The sequence below is a fragment of the Pezoporus wallicus genome, unplaced genomic scaffold (genome assembly GCF_028554395.1).
Source record: "Pezoporus wallicus isolate ANWC-B61680 ecotype Strahan unplaced genomic scaffold, APGP_CSIRO_Pwel_v1 contig_7985, whole genome shotgun sequence".
Taxonomy (NCBI): Eukaryota; Metazoa; Chordata; class Aves; order Psittaciformes; family Psittacidae; genus Pezoporus; species Pezoporus wallicus.
Window position 1 is genome coordinate 2,125,978 of NW_026636538.1, and position 20,247 is coordinate 2,146,224.

General features: G+C 39.9%; 1 protein-coding gene across 2 annotated transcripts in view; it reads right to left on the minus strand.

Annotated features, from left to right (window-relative positions):
• RNF19A (ring finger protein 19A, RBR E3 ubiquitin protein ligase) overlaps window positions 1-20,247 on the minus strand; it is a 60,523-nt gene that overhangs the window by 9,074 nt on the left and 31,202 nt on the right. For both annotated transcript variants that reach the window (XM_057400554.1, XM_057400553.1), the window contains exons 3-6: window positions 13,261-14,009; window positions 5,859-6,067; window positions 3,767-3,911; window positions 2,714-2,876 (exon numbers count right to left, since the gene is read on the minus strand). In XM_057400554.1, coding sequence (XP_057256537.1) covers window positions 2,714-2,876; window positions 3,767-3,911; window positions 5,859-6,067; window positions 13,261-13,877 — 1,134 coding nt within the window. In that variant the 5' untranslated portion in view covers window positions 13,878-14,009. The remainder of the gene's footprint in view (window positions 1-2,713; window positions 2,877-3,766; window positions 3,912-5,858; window positions 6,068-13,260; window positions 14,010-20,247) is intronic.

The window sequence follows — 20,247 nt, forward strand, 5'->3', positions numbered from 1 at the left end:
CAAACACAAACTCTTCCAATGCAAAGGACAGACAGAATGTTTTAAAAGAACAAGAAAGCTTCCTTTACCAAAGCAGCAGCAGCAATAAGAAAATAGAAAGTAGGTCAGATTACTATGAATGGATAGAAAGAAACAGCATGAAGGTGTCAGGACAAAATCAGAAAGGTTAAAACAGAGGAGACAAAAAGCAAGGGACATCAAAGTCGACAAGAAATTATTCTGCAAGTACACTGCTAGTAAGAGGAAGACCAAAATGGATCAATCTGCCATTTAACAAAAAGAAAAGACAGCCAGCAGACAAAACTGGAGCCCTGTTCAGTTTTTTTCCTCTCTAGTTGTCACTGAAGATCAACTGTGAGCCAAGTGACTAGTGACAAAGGAGTAAGATCTGTAGGAAAACAGCAGGTTAGAGTGTACATACATGAACTGATCTAAAAAACACCTCAGCAGGCACAATTTCAGAGAGCCTAATAATAATTTTCAAAAATTATTATCCATAGAAGATGTCAAAAAAACAAACAAACAAAAAAAAACCCAGTTAAATTGCAATGAGTCTTTAAAAAGGTGTAAAACAAGAGGCTGGGGAATTCAAGACCAGTGAACTCAACTTTAATTTCCTGAGAACTGAAAACTGAGAACTTGTAGATACCAAAGCAATAGGAATAAAGAGGCTAACTGATTTGGTTTTTTTCAAGTAGAAATCATGATGATCTAATTTTCTTCTGTGACAAGAAGCCTTGAGGATAGGGAGAAACAGATGTCATGCACTCATTCAAACAAAATTCTGACATTTTCTTGTATTACACACAAACAGGTTATAATAGTCCAGACTGAAAAATGGATTAGAGAAATCTATTAGCTTCAAGGAAAATTGACAGAAAACATCTGAGTTGTGATTAGTTTCTTTTACTCCCCAGACTGAAACTATTCACTCTGTACTTTTCTTCCCCAAGAGATATACCCTGGATCCAATAGCATTAAACATTTTCATTAACCAGGAGTATGGAAGAACATGTGTGTTGAATTTCAGGTCAATACAATTTGGCAAGGTTGCAAGAATGCCAGAGTTCATACGAGCCTTGAGAAGCTGACAAATGACTAAGATGCAGCACAACAGCAATGAGCTCTACACTACCCTTAGGAAGAAACCAAGAGCCTAAATTACCAGTATGGTGGGGAAGTGTATGTGTTTTAGAGTATACAAAATGAAAATAGCATGTTGTTGAGAGAAGTAACTGGCAGTTACATGCAGAGGATCACCCTTTCATTTCACTCAGCAGTAGTAATGCTTCAGCTTCACTGCTATATTCAAACTGTACAAAACCAAAGGTGGTATGAACAGCTGGAAGGAAATCCAGAAAAGATGAAAATCAGAAGTCTCAAACCATGTGGTTTCTCGAGAAGTGGGCAAGAAAAACTGGAAGTGCTGTTTGTTTAGAGATAAGACTTAAAGTGGACTTAAAAATTATCAAATATGTAATGGGATATTGTAAAACAAAAGGATTCTTTATGTCAGCTGAAGACAGAATAATACGAATTTCATGTAGGAAGACAATGTTAGGCCTATCCCAAAATCTAATGAGTAAGAGCAGAACACACAACAGCAATCTGAAACAGGTAACTGCTGCCTTCTTCCTCTTACCCTTCATACAGTTCTAATGACTGTATGTGACTAAGATAAAACAGAACAAAAGGGTCAAAAAAAACCCACAGCAGAAGGTAGGAGTACTTGCTTGAAAGTAAAAAGTAAAAAGAATACAATTGAAAAGCTGCATCTCTGGACTTTGGCAGCAACAGCTCATGTGAAAGAAACACCCTCCCCTCCACTCCAAGTAAAAGTAGAATTATGTGCCTGTGCCAGTCACTGTGAGAATCCATGCTGATAAAAGCAGAAACACCATTCTGATTATGCCATCCAGGACATGTAACTGAACACTCAGTGCCTACTAAAGCAAGTCATCATTTCAGAAAGTCCATTTCCAAAAGACTTGAATAACTTACTACTTTATCCTAAATAGGAGATGGAATTCTCTTTTCTTCTCTTTGCAATCTGTCATTTATTTTATCATAAAAAAATGCTACATTTTTTAGGGGAAATACATAAACTACCTTATGATTAACATCATCATTCCTAGCTGATTCCCACAAACACTAAATGAAGACAGATGCAGGCTAGCTACCTGCATGGAACACTGCTCCATATAGTGGACTGGCCCAATGCAACCAACGAGCTGTTGAGTATAAATGCTTAAATGTGTACAGGCAAACACCTATACTACCAGAACTTTGTACTAAAATACTGCTAACTACCCGTTTTTAAGAAAAATAAGGATACCTTTTTTGCTTTCCTTCTTTTCTGTTGTTTAATTCTAAGGGGCACAAGGGAAAACAGTAATTAAAAACAAAGCAACTTGGAAAAAGAAGCATGCAGGAACTTCCATGGCAAGATGCAGAAATTGGAAGTTGTTAGTGTTTTGCTCTGCCTGTTTTAAGAGGAACTGCATTCTTAAACACACTGCTTCTCCTTCCTGTACAACTGAAATAAGTTGTACAAGTTGAACAATTCAGAGGTTGGTTGGTGTGTCTTCTGGGGGGTTGGTCTGTTTCTGTTTTCAGGGTGGTTTTTTTTTTAACACGGGGGAAGACTGCCTAAGTCATACAAAGCAGGAGGTAAAAAAACCTGAAGCATGTTAGGAGTTGTAGTACATTTTACCTTGCGCCCCACATACACAGGGATTCCAATAATCATAGCAGGAATAGCAATGCCAGCTATTAAGGCAATTCCTACAGGAGCTCCAACAAGTGTTCCTAGCTGCCAGAGTATCTTCTTCTTACGGCTCCATGGTTTCTTTCCCCAAAATGTGCAACCTGAAGGGCTAATAGAAAGAAGTGTAAAGAAATTGTAAACAAATCAACATAACTATACGCTACTGTTCTTTAGTTCCAGAATTATTAGATTGAAATTACAGATGTTATGGATACCAAACATCAGTTATTTGTGGTTTTTTTTCTTTATAGCATATTTTGCAACACGAAGAGAAGCATTTTGTGTATTCATAGAATCATAGAATAGTTAGGGTTGGAAATGACCTTAAGATCATCTAGTTCCAACCCCCCTGCCATGGGCAGGGACACCTCACACTTAACCATATCACCCAAGGCCTCATCCAACCTGGTCTTGAACACTTCCAGGGATGGAGCATTCACAACCTCCCTGGGCAGCCTATTCCAGTGCCTCACCACCCTAACAGGAAAGCATTTCCTTCTTATATTCAATCTAAACTTCCCTGTTTAAGTTTTAACCCGTTACCCCTTGTCCTATCACTACAGTCTCTAATGAAGAGTCCCTCCCCAGCATCCCTATAGGCCCCCTTCAGATACTGGAAGGCTGCTATGAGGTCTCCACACAGCCTTCTCTTCTCTACATGCTTATGATAGCTTATATAAACAGAGTTTCTGTATGACTATGAAGACAATACAGCAGTATATAAAAACATCAGTGAAAATAGTAGGTATGTTAATCTAAACCCTCATTTGTTCTACTAAGTACATGTTGCATGCATGAAACTTAAGAAGGTATTTTAAGATAAAAATGTCACAGCACTAATTTTAATACATGCATTAAAAACTTAACTTCTCAGATATAGATACTTCAACTGTGATTCCCAAACAGGAAGAAAGTCAGACTTACAGCACCCAAGAATCTACTTTTAAGCATTCTGGAAAACAAATTGCCAACAACACAGGTATTTTTTGTTCTATGTACCTTAAATAATGTAAATCTGAGATCTCTTTCATACACAGCCAACAGAATTCACAGCCACAAACAGCACAAGTCATATGATTGCAGCTTCCATCATTCATTTTTATTATATAAGCAGCACAACGGGGGCATGGCTTTATGTCATCAGCTGTTTAAAAATGAATATTAAGATCATATCAGTTCTTGATCAAGCAGATTTAATCAAAATAGACATTTGTTTGAGAAAACTGACTGAACCATTATATGAAAAATGGAAGAAGTTTATTGTAAGTTTGCTTTACACATCCTGATTTGGCAATGACTTGATATCTTTTTGTATTTGTAAACCTTGGACTGAGTAGAACTAAAGAAAACAAGGCATATCACCTCACATTCAAGTAATTGAATAGTTCATGCACTCGGTTCAAGGATTTTCTAAGCTTAATGCAACATATATTAGAATCAGACATTAAACATGTATGTTAATACAGGACTGATAATATCGTCTCTTTAAATATAATCCTGTTTTACATTTTATGCTGTTATCAATGCTTTACTTGAATACTGAGTCTCCATTCTTATTTCTTCTTATCTTAAATCCATCCCCCCTTCCACATCAAATATGTTTCTTTGGTATCACGAACCTCCTCTTGAGTCCTTTTCACAGCCCTACTTAGTACTTACTCCCTACAAAAAAAAATATTGTAGCAAGAAGAAAATTCTGGAAGTTCTCCTTGCTCCCAGGTCAAATACTGAAAAACATGGATAAGGGACCAGCTCTGTCATTAACAAACAAGGGGTCACTGATCAACAGTGAAACACTTGTATGCTGACACAGCCATAGTTGTCATCTTCACATTACTGGTTAGCACCCGCACTTTGGGACAAGCTATTTATTCACAGCAGCAGAAACACCCTGCAGTGCCTAGTTCAGATGTCCAAGTGTACTGCCCCTGTGCTACTAGGCAAGACAAAGGGAAAAGAAGGAATATACTTGGTATAAAATATATCCAAAGAGGTGCAGAACCAGCACAAAACAGTAACTCTACCAACTCCAGTGCACAGGGACAGACAGTGAAAGAACACAATAGCTACTCCCAGATGGGAACAGATGCACCATATATAGGGCAGTTACTAAACTGAGCAAGTTCCTGCAGCACAGGGCTGCTGCTGCTCATGTTGGGAGGGACTGAAAGGTCCAGGAAAGAGCTGGCATGCCCATTTATTTGAATTTTATTATTTGAACATATTTGATAACTAGAGCAGGATGCCAATTTTTAAGGCAAGATGGGGTGCCTTGTTAAAATAAGCCAGCAAGAAAAACAAATCAGTCTCTGAAGTCTAGGGCTGGAGAACAACAGCTTCATTCTAGGTCCAAGAGAGACTCGCTATAGGTACAAGAGAGAGTCCACCAGGTATTTACCCTGATTGATCAGGCAGACACAAAGTTGCCAAATAAACCAGAGTCTGGTGTAATTGGAGCCAATTCTTACCAATAGCAAACTGGACTCTTGCGCTGGAAAATACTACTCTAAATAGTTTATCCTCTTTTTGGCAGGAGGTACAAACAAGCTCGATTTTAAGATACAGAATGGCCTGCTTTCTAGTAGACGAGCATTTTACTGAAAAACAGAAATTAGTACTAACAAACATAGATGTCAAACATCAGAGCTGGCATCAGACTAACAGCCTATTTTGAAAGCAGAAAGTAAGTAGTTTTATTTTTAACAGCTTTTTTTATTGGCAGCTCTCTGAAATTTCACCTACAGTGGAGAAAGTAAGTGTTCCCAGTGTGTGATGTAACTAATAAAGGCAGTGTGCCAAACACAGAGAATGCTTTGCAGAGCTCCTTCGACTTTTGTATTTTTCAGCTAAGTAGTAAGAATTTAAAATGCCTCCAAGAGTGAAGTCAGGTGCTCTGGTCACAGAATACTTCAAATTATAACATTTAAAATTTGAATTCTATCTTAAAATAGTAATCCTATGTTTCTGAAATATAAAGACAAAGCAGCTAGTATCTACCATGCTACTATTTAGTCCCTTTGCTTTTTAGGCTTAATTGCGCAAATGTATGAAAAAAGATATTTTACAGACACAGTATCTTAACCATAAATACCTGCTGCTCCAGATTCCTGGCTATAACTAATAGATGAAGAACGAATTGTTCTCAGGCGCAGACTCTGAGCTCTCTCCTGGCGAGCAGCATCGCAGGTCTGGTTGGGATGCCAAATCTGCTTACAGTGGTAGCAAAACTCAGTTCCACAGCCTTCTCGTCCACACGTAAGCTTGGGACAGCTGGCACATCCAAAAGCGATCACAGCATATCTTGAATGATCAAGAGGGGCAAGAGAGAATTTTGTTAATAAAACCAATTCTATCTATAGACCAAAGCAGACAAGACAGCTGCCAGAGCAGCTGAAACAGGTACAGAGGCAGGACACATCAGGAGCTGACATTAGCTTCCTTACCACCTCCTTCCACAACTATCACATTAGACTGTGGTTGTACAGAAATATTACAACCAGTGCAACACTTTGCTAATCCCCACCTTAATAACTTAAATCAGTACTGAAATATTCTGTATTTAAGGCTGAACGTACCACTGTAACCTTCACAGTCACAAAGCACCAGAGTTTAGAAGAATGGGACAACAAAATCAGAGAAGGTATTTAAGCAAACAGAAAAAGTTATAGTTTCAAAAGTGTCCCAGTCACTATGAACATGTTTAAGCTTGATCCTTTTTATATCTGTGAGGATCCCTGCTAAGTGATCTGTCACAAATAAATTGCTCCATCAGGTTTGCATTTTAAAGTTTACAGGATGAAAATACAGTGTGTATTACAGTTAATATTAATCCTAAATATATATATATACACATGCAAACATACATGCCTTAATTCCTACCCATTGTAATTTTTTCAATTATTTTATGCAATAGCTTTCTTTTAAATTAACTAAGTCCACTGGTATGAGCACTTAGAACTTTTCACATGAACAGTCCCCCTGAATAGACTTCAACAGACTTATAAATGCAGTAGGGCTTAAATTTATGGCTATTCAAATGAAGGTATTTCCATTTTAGAAGACTAAATTGTTTTTTTTCTACCCTCTTCTCAATTTATAGCAGTTGTATAAATTAACTCAAAATATTCTTTATCAGTAATGATACTAAAATTATCCCCACTCATATATGTACCTGCACATTTAGCTATTACTCATTTTAGAGTAGCTAGATCTGGAGCTCTAAAGTTAATGCAAATCCTACCCCTTTCGTTGGTGTTTTGAAACAGTGTGTTTGAGCTTCACTCCCCCCAGAAGTTCTGCAAACAACTAGGAGTTTTCAGCCTTTAAGATGATGCAGTGACAAATAAAAATGAGATATGTGCTTGCCTGTTTTCAAATATTTCTTACTTTCCAAGTAAAAATTTGTTTCAGTAATTGCTAGACTCTTCTATATTGTTGCCAAGTTAATCGGCTCTATTATCCCCACTTACTGCAACTGAGAAGATAATTGCTTTGTGTGTACACAAAGAGACACTGATCCAAATGCTTCTTCAGTACACACGGACACATTCAGGATCCACTAATGTATCAAAGAATCTCAACTGTAGACCACAGAACAAAGTATCAATCTATATCCTGCCTCCCACTGCTAATAAAGAATGGGCACATATCTGAAAGCACTCCCCATTTGGGTCTGATTTATTACCTTTAGAAAGTAACTTTTTAAACCAAAGTTATTCTCAGTTCAAACTGTACAAGATTACAGATTTAATTTCAACATTTTGCATTCATTTTACAGGCGATGTAAAAGCCAAAAGTTCTTGTCAGGCTGAGAGAAGGGACAACCAACCAAATTCAAAGTAATAATGAGTAAAACAAAAACCAGAGACAAACAGCAATTAATTAGAATCATAGAATAGTTAGGGTTGGAAAGGACCTTAAGATCATCTAGTTCCAACCCCCCTGCCATGGGCAGGGACACCTGACACTAAAATGTATCACCCACGGCCTCGTCCAACCTGGTCTTCAACACTGCCAGGGCTGAAGCATTCACAATCTCCCTGGGCAATTGAAGAAAGGATGTACAGCAAGAGGAAGAATGAAGGAATTTGCACTTTTTTGCCCAATCTGCTTTTTGCTTGACAAAGATAAACGATAGGAAGGGAAGAGAATACAACATCTCACCACCAGCTGACCGATAACTCACTCCCCCCCAGCCCGACCAAGCTCTGACCGATGTCTCCTCCAACCCCACAGTCCCCCAGCCCTTCCGGCTAACTCCCAGTTACATCCTGGGCATGACGTGCTGTGGTATGGAATACCTCTTTGGCTAGCTTGGGCCAGGTGTCCTGTCTCTGCTTCCTCCCGGCTTCCCCTCCTCCCTGGCAGAGCATGAGGCTCACAAAGTCCTTGGCCAAACCAAAACATCATTGTTATCAGCTCTGTTCCCGAGCTGAAAGTCAAAACACAGCAGTGCACCAGCTACCAAGAAGGAGAAAAATGACTGCTGCTGCTGAACCCAGGACATTATCCAGCCCTTACTCCATACCATTCACGTCATGCTCAGACCCCACATTTTCAATACACTACCATCACTCTTATCTAAGTGCATGCACCAGTCCCTATAAAGCTGTTGAGTCCATCTGGTCCATGATGTCAGGCTCCATCCCTTGTAACAGTCTTCCAGAGCAGGAGAGACTGTGTGCAGTGTTCACACTCGTGAATAACCTGGGCAATAGTGTCCATTGCTAAGTCCACCCCTCTATCAGGAGTCCATCTCTATGTTGCATTTCTGCCCTGATGGCCTGAATGTCATGGGCCCACCAGCCTCAAAATAATTCACAGTCCCCTTAAGCAGTTTCTGCAGCTTGTTTCTGGGGACTCCATACAGCTGCCTTCCATCTCCGACACTTCCAAAGCACTGGAGGGGCCTAGTGGACTAGATACTTGCCCATACTGTCCCACACACCCTGCCACTCATGACTGTCCAGCCTTGGGGAAAATCTCCTGGTCCTCCTATATAGTCGTCTAACCCCAGACAAGACCCAAACCTGACTCTGCTTAACTTCTGAGATCAGACAAAATGGTCGTGGGTAGCACACAGTCTGTGTGTGCGTCAACATGCTGATCCCCATCACAATCAGCAGGCAGGTCCCAAGGGCACCCAAAGGCCATTCAAAACCTTCAGAACTCTCAGTTGATGCTGCTGCACTTGTCACTGGGGCTGGTGTAGCTGCTGTGCTTGCCGGCTCTCCCACCACCAGCTCCTCTTTTCCCGAGTCCAGCTCTTCCTCCTCTGCCTTGCTGGGAAATGCTGCGTGGTCTCCTGCACCCTCCTGGGGGTCGGCGGGCAGCTTCCGGGGATGCTCTCGGCCGTCGTGGGGCTGGGCTCGGCTGCGGGGCTCAGCTCCTCCGCCGCCTTCTCCCTCTGCTCGGCGGCCGCCTCCTTCCGCTCCTCGACCGCCCCGACCTCCTCCACCGGCAGCCGTCCCCTCCGGCCTCCGGCCCCGCTCCCGCCGCCGTTCGGTCCCCGGGGCCGCTCTCCCGGGCCGCTTCAGCAGCCGCCGGCTCCCGGGGCCGCTCCCCCTCGGCTCCCCGCGGCCTCACCAAGAGGGAAGCGAGGGCCAAGACGGTGAAGAGCAGCCGGACGGCCAGGTACAAGTCCACGGCCACGTCTGTCCCGCCCTGCTGCTGGAGCCCGCCCGTATTACAAGTCATTGCCATAAAGCACAGTGAGACAAGAACCTTAGCCCAAGCCCCACACTTGATAAACACTATCACAGCAAATACAGGCTGTAAGTAAGTTACAACATTCTGAAACTGTGAGATCAACGAGAACAACTCTGAGAGCCAGTAAATCAGCATTGTGACGAGTGACTATTAATCCGGTCAGATCTGTCATTATCTCAACCCCTCTTGCCCCACGTTGGGCACCAAAAGAACTGTCGTGGTTTAAACCCTAGCCAGATAGCTTGTTCACTCACTCCCCCCCCCCTCTTGCTCTCCCCCTACTCCCAGAGAGACAAACAGGAGAATCGAAACAAATGCAACTCCCACGGGTTGAGATAAGAACAGTTTAGTAACTAAGGTATAACACAAATCACTACTGCTACCACCAATAATAACAATGATAAAGAAAATAACAAGGGAAGAGAATACAACATCTCACCACCAGCTGACCGATAACTCACTCCCCCCCAGCCCGACCAAGCTCTGACCGATGTCTCCTCCAACCCCACAGTCCCCCAGCCCTTCCGGCTAACTCCCAGTTACATCCTGGGCATGACGTGCTGTGGTATGGAATACCTCTTTGGCTAGCCTGGGCCAGGTGTCCTGTCCCTGCTTCCTCCCGGCTTCCCCTCCTCCCTGGCAGAGCATGAGGCTCACAAAGTCCTTGGCCAGACCAAAACATCATTGTTATCAGCTCTGTTCCCGAGCTGAAAGTCAAAACACAGCAGTGCACCAGCTACCAAGAAGGAGAAAAATGACTGCTACTGCTGAACCCAGGACACCTAGCTTCCTTTTTTTTTTTCTTCCCTTTCCTCATTATTTCCCCATCAGGGATCAAAGTCTTTAGAATTATTTTCTCTTTATCTGGTCCAGATCTTCGTCCAAGTGTGATGCCCAAACCCCGGAATGATAATTACATGGGATGTTTTGTCAATGCTGAGGGGAGCCTAAACACTGTCATGCACTATCCACTCAATTCCTTCTTACCTATTTGTGCAGTAGTTTTTTTCTTCCTGAGATGCTCTACTTTCCACCTATTCCCTACTTATTACAGTACTTATTTTACTTATTTTTAATTTTAAAGACAACTTTAGGAAATAATGCTACCCCCTAAAGTTATTGCACGTCTTCTACTTTGGGATTAACTGCAAGTTCAGTAAATGCATTCCATCCAGCTCCTTCATGAAATATTTGACCCATGCTAAAATCAGTTCAGCTATCATCGTAACCCCAATGCATTCTGCCAGCACTACGTATCAAAAACTGTTCAGAAATAAAGCCCTCAATTTCAATTGCATATTATACAAGTTGATTACAGTTGCCAAAGCAATGAAAAACTGAACTGCTATTGTATCACGTAACTGTTAAAGTGAGCATCTGCTGATGTGAAGCTTGTGCATACTGTGCATGATACCTCATCATTAAACAATGCTGACATAGGCTGTTCAGTGGAAGTCTGAATAGCACTTGCATCCCTAATCCTCACACCTATACTATTCCTTCATCCCCCTCCTACGCTCCTCAACAACATTAAGTCCCTGTTACTACATTCTATACCTCTGCCACTTCTCCCCACCTCCCTGTGCTTTCTCTCATCTCCGCAGCTGATGGTGAGGTGAGAGACCAGTGCTGCAGCAGGCTCCCAGCCAGGCACATACCAGCTTGCAGACACTGCTGCAGTGGCTGCCTGAAAGGCCGAATTGAAAAAGGTCACTGTAGGATATACATGCAGTTATTTACTTCACTTGGAGGCATTACTGATGTCCTCTCACTTGCTCAAGTAATATGTGGGGTTTTTCCCCAAAAGTTCTTAGATTAGCTTATGCTGAGTGCTCACCCCTCTCTGCCCAACATATCTGAAGGTGCTAAAGGTTTCAAAAGTGACCAGGATAAGGTTGGAAAAAAAAGACAAAACATGATCACACAAGCTCTTGTTTCTTTAGGATGACAACCATAATGAATGATCCTGCGGAGAAGTATCCAAGTAACCAACTTCATCCAACTTTATACTAGTAATCTAGTAATGAGAACTCCCCTCACACAAACACTGCATTAGTTTAGCTTCCTGGCAGCATACTGTGTTTTCCACAGGATTCACTCTCAGAGTAAGGAGCATGCAGGAGGCAGTTCTGGAGCAGCAACTTAAATATTTGCTGTGGTTGCACATGATTGTGCTTAACTTTCACTCTGAAGATCCACTTTTTATAATGGTATATTACCTATAGCAGTTATCATTACAGCTTCTGACCATTTAAAGGTACTTCGGATTTACTTTATAAGAGATGACTTATGCACAATAAATAAGCACAGTGAAGAGTCTCTATTAAACAAATCTGACTTTGACTACTTACAGAAGTACTAAATCAGTATCTGAATCACCAAATCATGGTTTAACAGAAAATGATTTAACAGTTCTTACATACTTCCCATTACCCTGAGTAACATTTGTCCAGAACACAAACACTCAGGGAAAGTTGAGCAAAGCATACCTATCTAATAAAGCCTTCTAGTGGTTGTTTCCTTTTGCAGTATCAAAATATTACAGGCAAGCTATAACTGGTTCTGCCCACATGGCTGTTAAATGCTTAGGCAACCAATCCATCTCTCAAGTAATTTTCCTTTTCAAACTATACCACAGGAATGCCATCCACTTTGGACCAGAGCACATAAGGGACTATCACCTTCTCGGCCCCTGCTTTTGACCCACATTAGCAAATTTTGTTTCATTTAAAGTATGAAAGCAAAACTGCATTTCAAGTAAGTTTCTTAACATACAGGTTAAATTTGAAGGCCTCCTAAACATTTAGACACCTAAACATTAATATATGAATACTTAATCTACCTAACAGTCTACAATTTATATAGTCACCAATTTGCTTTTTACCTTCCAACATTCTTCCTTTTCTTCTTTCTACTTACTGCTCATCTGTGAGATTTTGAAACAGATGTCACCTTCTTCGTTTCCAGTGTGCACTGCACATCCGGACTGTAGTCATGGCTATAACCTTTAGACATTATAACAACACACACAATCTCTAAAATAGCAACTTGAAGGGCATTATGAGACACCAGCAGCAGAAAAGTGTGATGAGCTGCTCAGCAGCATTCAGCCTACTCACATCAGAATTCAGAATGGTTTCAGAACTGCTGAAGTATTAAAGCAATGATAAAACACTATGTTCCCCAGATAATAAGCAGGAACAAACTGATTATTATCTTACATTACAATCCTGTTGACAGGCAACAGGCAGTGTCTCAACCAGTCACAAGATGGATGATATCTAAGGCTGGAAAGGCTTTTTTATCAAAAAAAAAATCTTCAATCATTTTTTCACACTTAAAACCCACCAAAATACCCACTGTGCTTTAACAAATGGACTAAGTTAAAAGTACAGCCACCAAGTTTTCACCTCTCTTTAGCTGGAGATTTGCACTGTTGCCTTGGAAGTGCAACATCTCAATTTTTTTTTGCCTGACGAAGGTACGTAGCAACTACCTACCACTAAGTTTCATGACACTGCTGTAATTCCCTGTTTAGAAAAAAATCCTACTTGAGGATGAATTTTACATTGGAAAGTGGGCCGTGGCTTAAGGAGGGGTTTTTTGTTGTTCTGGTTTTCATTTGTTGTGTTGTTTTGGGTTTTAACAGAATTCTGCCTACCACCTACTCAAACACCACAAAACAGAATACTAAAGCAAAGCAAGTAACTTTTCAAAAAGCATAATGTTATGAATATTATTTATGCTGTCACTTTTTTGCAGATATTGGGAAACAAAGTACATACCCACAATCCGGAGCTGGGCACCACCTACAATCAGGATCCGCAACCAGCCAGCGCCTAAGCATAAACTCTTCGTATTTTTCCATCAAGATGTCATCATTTAGTATCAAACGAATATCATGAGGATTAAATCGTTCTGAGCATTCTGGACAGCTAATATTAACTCTGCTCTCAGAGATCTCTATCCGGAGATACTGACGCAAACAATCCACACATGATCTATGGTGACAAGTCATTATCTCCGGGAACCTGTCCTTGGAGTGCCGCAAAAGGCACAAGGGGCATTCCATGAAGTCTCCGCTTGGTTTGCTGCTAGAGGTTGTTCCGTTATCAGACGAGGTACACGTGGAGAAAATAGAGTTCTTGTCTGTACACATTTCTGAATGAATACTTTCAATACTTGCAATTCCATCAACACCTCCATTTAAATCCCTAGACTTGCGTTTTGTGTCTTTTTTTCTCCGAAAAAGAGAGCCCAGTGAAATTCTTCTTTTCTTTGGTGCCTTTTTAACTGATGGCAAGCTCACAGAGGAGGCAGAAGACTGGAGGTCCCGATCAGAACCCATTTGCCGATGTAAACTCATGTCTAGGTCACTCATCAGAAATGGTTTAAATTTCATATACAACGTTAATCATTTTTAAGGATCAAAATAACAGAGAATACAGGCATATTATTATGTAATCCAGTTTGAGAGTTTTCATGCAGAAAATTCACATGAAACCGCTTCCAGCATATTCTTCAAAGGAATTCCCTGTATTAGAAGGAAAGATGAAAAAACAAACAAAAAATCAGATTAGAAACACACCCATCGCTTTCGGTTCTGAAAGGCCACAGCACTCTAATGACTTGTTATTCGTATTACTACCATCTTGTCACCATCTGACATGATACTTTTTCTGTCAGCTTGTTCTATCCTTTACATCCTTCTCATCTTAACAAGCCTGAAATTTCCCTGTGGTCAAGGAATATCCTTACAACACTTAAGTAAGTGCTGAGAACGGCATCTTTACTCCCCTGCTCCCTAAGGGAGATGGTATGTGTGCATGTGTAGAAATTACCATATCCCAAGGTGACAACTAAGAAGTGTATAACAAGTTCTTCTACAAAGCCTAGTAATAGGCTTAGAGCATTGGAAACTTTTCTGTTTTCTCTATGTTACACGTTCCATATGTCATGTACAAACCCTACATAGTTAATTAGAAGAAAGATGTGTCTATCTGGAATCCATTTAGACAGCAGGAACTGAATCACTGTGGATAAACAACTCAAGATATTCTCAAAATGTAAGGGTTCTCAGGGAAGTACCCAGATGCATTTTTATCATGCAAGGCACCTGAATATTTCAGGAAGCAGAGCCACATAGTGAGTGACAGCCAATGCTGTCTTGCCCTTCAACTTCCGTATTGCTATTCAAGCAATCAGTAGTTAAGGTGACATTTGATTTTCTCATTATACTGACTTTTATTAAAAAAAGCCCCAAACCCCAGATTCTCATCACATATAAAGCTTCAACTATTTCCAACTATTTCCTGTCTTCAGGACAGGATCACTGAAATGACAGGGTCAAGACCAGGAAGTTTCAGAGGAAGGCTGACCACCAGCAGCAGGAATCCCTCTCTGAAGAGGAAACATAGAAATAGCCCACGGGCTGTTCAGCTCACCAAAGCAACATGTGCATCACACCCACTGCTGGGTCCTCTGCAGACTGCTGTAGCTTGATATTATATACATACCAGCAGGTAGCCAAGTCAACATTACTCTATTTATACTTTCATCTAGTACAGTAGTACCCTACCATAATACTACAGTAGTACCTACCAGAATACTTCCTTCCTCAAGTGTAAGAATTTAAAAAGAAAAAAAAAACAAACTAACCAAACAAAAAAATCCACCCAAACAAAAAAGGGAACCCACCCATAAAAAACATAGTACCCACACCCCCCTCTCATCTGACTTGTAAAATAGAGGTCATGTGTTTTAGACCACTAGACTGTTTGATTTTTAAGAAAGTTTAAAAGCCACTATAGTCTGGTTTTTTTTAAATGCTGAATTAGTATTACCTCCCTCCCAAAGGAAAATCTTACCTCTGTGGAACACTATCCAAAAAAATCTTATTTTATTAAAGCATATTTCAAGAACATAACCCACTCTTCATTCCCTCCTAAGGGAACATTTTCAGCCTAAAATCTAGTCAAAAGGAATCTTGGATACTTTACCTGCTTCTGTTCCCAGAACAAATTTAATAGCTTTATAGCTGCTGTTTCTCATTAAATGAGCTAAAGCATTCCCTTATCTAAAGGGAAAAGGTGAAATAAATGAAACTGCTCAACAGTGATGACAGAAAGGACATCCTTCTCTCGCGGACTTTGACATGATGTTCTAGATACATACAGTTGGTGGACAGTATCCAATACACAAATCCTATAGCCCATGGCTGGTGATAAATTATATCTGTATGTTTTGGAAGTACAAGACTAACCTTGAAAGCATTATTATAACTACATTCTTACTAACATTCGTATGTTCACACAGATCCTACCAGACAGTGGAAATTGCCATCCTCTCCAAGCATTCATTTCAGGCAAGACAGTGGTTGGTTGGTTGGTTGTGGGTTTGGTGTTGTTTTTTTTGTTGTTTGTTTTTTTTTTTTTTTTTTGGGGGGGGGGGGGGGGGGGGTTGGTGTGTTTGTTTTTGTTTTTTTTTAAAGAAAAATAATAGAAAAAAAAAGTAGGAAATAAACACAATACTACAGCCAAGCCTGTGACCACAAGCCTTCCCCTCCTCCCTTTCTCTGGAGAGGAAAGAATGTGTACTACAGCATTTTTGCCAGTTCCAACAGATGTACAAAATCAAGAAATCAAGAAATAACAGCTCTGGTGATGAACCAGTTTTACTTTTTTTTTTTTTAAACAAAGATTCTCCCGTGTTCTAAAGAAAGAGACCATTAGTTCTATAGTTCTCTGTGTGTAATGGGATCTGATAAGCAGTCTTTCAGAAATAGCAGACTGCTCTTCTAAAGAAAATAGTTAAAACTTTGTCAGGGTTTTGAATAGGAAAGTTGCCAGTTATTTCAGACAATCATCAATTATGCTCTCTAGATTTAAATGCATAAAGCCAGTTTTAAAAGCCATACTCTTCCTTATATAGTAATTTTGGATTACGATTTTAGTGACATTCAAAGATGACTTTGCTGAAAAGATACAGCAGATGATTTATTACAGGAAAAAATGAAGACAAATGTTACAATGCTAAAAACCATAAAAGCCTTACTAGCACCATCTGGAGCACTGGCCAGTTCTCATGTTGCCCAACCCAACACAGCATCTGCATGATTTTACTGACAAAAAGAAGGAAAAAAATGATCTGATTCTGTACAGCCAGAGAACACAGCGCCTGTATTATTCCAGTAAGTGTGTCCACATGAAATACACTGTGTGAAAAATGAAATTCCGAATCAAGTAAGTCTTGAAACAAGCCAAGACACACAATTAGGGTAATAACAACAAAGGATCTGATTTTGACCAGCAACATTCTGCAAGTTCTGCCCCATCTGACTAGTATAAACTCCATCAACATACAAAGGAAACTAACATGGGCAACGGCAAAGGGTTAGGAAAACCGCACACAGAGTATCTAAAAATGTAAGTTCACCACTGTCCTCAACATTTCCTCAAAAGCGCTTAACTGACTAGAGAAAAACCATGTTTCTGGCTTCCTGCCATCCCTAAAGCCCTACCACAAATCCAAATTCCAAGCACGCTTCGCATTCTGCTCATGCCACAGACTACCACAAAACACCAGTTGCCAAAGCACAAACACACCTTGTCATTTGAAGAGCTCCAAAAGCACAAAATGACGTTTAAAGATGTAACTCTCAAAAAGCTCAATACTTAACTGCAATCTGTTCCTTCAGAAATCCTTCCTAAACTGTTTGCTGAGGAAAATTAACTAACATCCAGCTAATGTCCTTCTAGAATTCTTCTTGACCATGCTGCTTTAAGTATGTGCTATCACTGACCATATAGCAGAGGGGGAGAGAAAGGAAAATCAGAATAATCTTGTAAAGGGAGAAATTTTCAGCTGACAAAATCACAGGGGTAAAAAGTATCTTCTGGTATAGCTCTCCATGACAGAACTTTTCTTTGTCTCATCTTACAAATTTCCAAACTTTTTTGAAAATTTCCAAACTTTTTTGGGTAGCCAAGTACAACCCTACAGATTTTGCAAGAAAAAGCCCTACACTTCTATAAGCCAGCTGCTGTGGAAGACTAACTCCCTCATGCTCCAAACACACCAGAGGCACAAGTTCATTGTTCTGCCTGCTCTTCCACTACACCTTCAACTGAGCATACCGGACCAACAAACGTGGGAGTCTGCTATCAGGCCAAGCAGCTTCATACACATTTGCAAAATGAAGGCAGGCTTAAACATTTGTCTAGCAAAGGAGAAAAATCACCATTAACACAGATACAGCTACATCCTCACTAAAATACTCAAACATTCCCTCATGTAATTGGTGCTTAAATGGCAAATGAAGACTTTCTGTATTGCAAAAAAAAAAACACCAAAAAAACCCACTCTTCATTTCAGGCATTTGCTCTTCCTTGCAATTTAACCATGCACCATCTTTATGTTAGCATACTGAAAGCTACTGCTTTATTAAAACTGACTGCTACCAGCTTCATTCTCTTACATTTCTAATTTCTAACATCTATGCTCTGTAGCTGCTTTTTGAGATGCTTAAACTGCTCCAGCTTAAAGAGAGCTGAAAAGAAAAAAAAGAAAAAAAAAACAGAGCTCAAAGTTCATCCACTGACAATGCATCACAGATCTAAAATACATTTCTGCCTTCCTCTTCCAAGGAGCATCTCCTGTCAATCACATAGTATCCTGGAATTTCTAAGTTATGATGTTAACATCAAGGTTATCTTTAAGCATCTATAAAGAGGCATCAAAACCGCATTTTGCTTCTTGTTTATGGTGCAAAAATTGTAAAACTAGTGGAATGAAATGTAGAAAATATTCAAAAGCTTAAACTACTAAATTAAACTGGGGGAAAAGAAACACTTGCCTGAGGATTTCTAGAAGAACATACCCCTGCTCGCTCTACACATGCCTCAGGTTCAGCTAAAAAATCTGGCATGGCTAAAACAGTAAGGAACAGTCTGAAAGAGCTAAACAATTTTGACAGCTATGTGCTTTTGCAGCACTATGTCCCACTGAAAAACCCCACCGTATTCACATCAATGCATATGGTCTCAGAGCATGCTAAGGCTGTTAGGTGGTTTAATCACAGATGATTTAGTACAAGCAGAACCAACACTTTGCAACTTGGAAGTAAACAAATGAAAATTATGTGGAAACAACAAACGTTCTGGCAGAGCTTTTATACACACCAAGTTGAAAACTAAAATCCTTTAATGGTAACATAACACAGTATAAGTGAAATGCTTGACTGCAGTAAGTGCTTTCTGCTAATTGTGACTCCTTCAATGTATTTCCCCTCAAAAACCGAAACCAAGAATAGCAATGTTTTCCATTGCATCTTTAGAAGACTGACTTCTAAACGTGTTTAATTGCTGTGGCTTTTTTGGATGACTTCTAAGTTTGATTTCTAATAAAAGGTGAAATAAAAGGGTTGATAATATTTGGATTAAGCTGAAAAGTTTATTCTATAAAACAAAGTTAACAAATTTGTATCAGGAGATTTCTCAAGCTTTTAAACCAAACTTAAACCTACAGATACTTATCAGACATTTACAGTGATTTGTTAGGGTTACGCCAGGATGCAAAAAATGTAAAGTCGAAGTGACTTAAGTCATTTAACTCAAACTGAGCTGTGTAAAATGACTTTAAAAATATACTCATGTAAATGTCACTTCATTACGGCTTTCCTCTTTTGAAAAGAGGGCACTGATATGGTAGTTCACATTTTATGAAGTTTATCTAAGCAAAAAAGTAATTTTAGTATCTCAGACACTTTTTTCAGGAAGGTATTTTTACTCTTTATTCTAGGAGCCACACAGGTGAATGCTTCTCTTAAAGCATGAAGACCATTCATTATGGAAGCTACCAGAGTTGCTTCTACTTCTAGTAAATCTTTTTCAGAGTTAAAATTACTTGATCATTCAGTTAATTAGGCTCTCATTTCTTTATACTTCGTATAGCCTATTGAAATAATGGTCCCTGCGCAGCTGTCAAAACCAGGACTCCCCTGATCAAAGACAAGTTTTTGAAAGCCTTTAGGAATCTGCCATGTCAAGTCTCAAATTTTACGTATCTTCAAACAACAGAAGAACAGGTTCAGTGAAATAATCTTATGTTTTTAATTTGTGCATATTCCAAACACTGGGAGTTAAGCTGCCCACACTTATTGTACCAGGCATTCACTGACCAGTTTCACACTGGTGTTTGCATCAGGCTCAGCAAAGGTGCTGACAAGATCTGGGACATACCCATACCAGCACAGAACTGATAAGCAGAACAGAGTAGGGCCCACATCCCTAATCTGAAAAGAAGTTAAACTCTCTTGGACAAGCCCACTTGACACATGTAGACCACTAGACCAGTGCCGAGTGAGAAACATGAGGTCTTCCAGGAGCAAAAGGACATTCTTTGGTGTTCCTATAAACAGACTCTGCATTACTTTTGGGAAGTCTTGTAATAATTGGGATCAGCTCACAGACGCTATGTAAAATGCCTTGTAAAAATTAAATAAAAGACTATCACTAGGTACCAAAAGCAGACAAAAGGCTGGAGTAATTCCCTTATCACATGCAAGCTTTTCTTTTCAGGTGATAATCTACATTTCAACTGGGATGTTCACTAAAGCAAGGAGACTGCTATTTATTTGTAAAGTATCTTTCAAAAAACACTGAATTAAAACATTATGGTTTCTCTAATCAACTTTCTGTCCAGATTGTTACTTCATATTCCAAATCATGTTATAAGAAAATCCGCTATTCAGAGATACTGTTATACAAGAATTT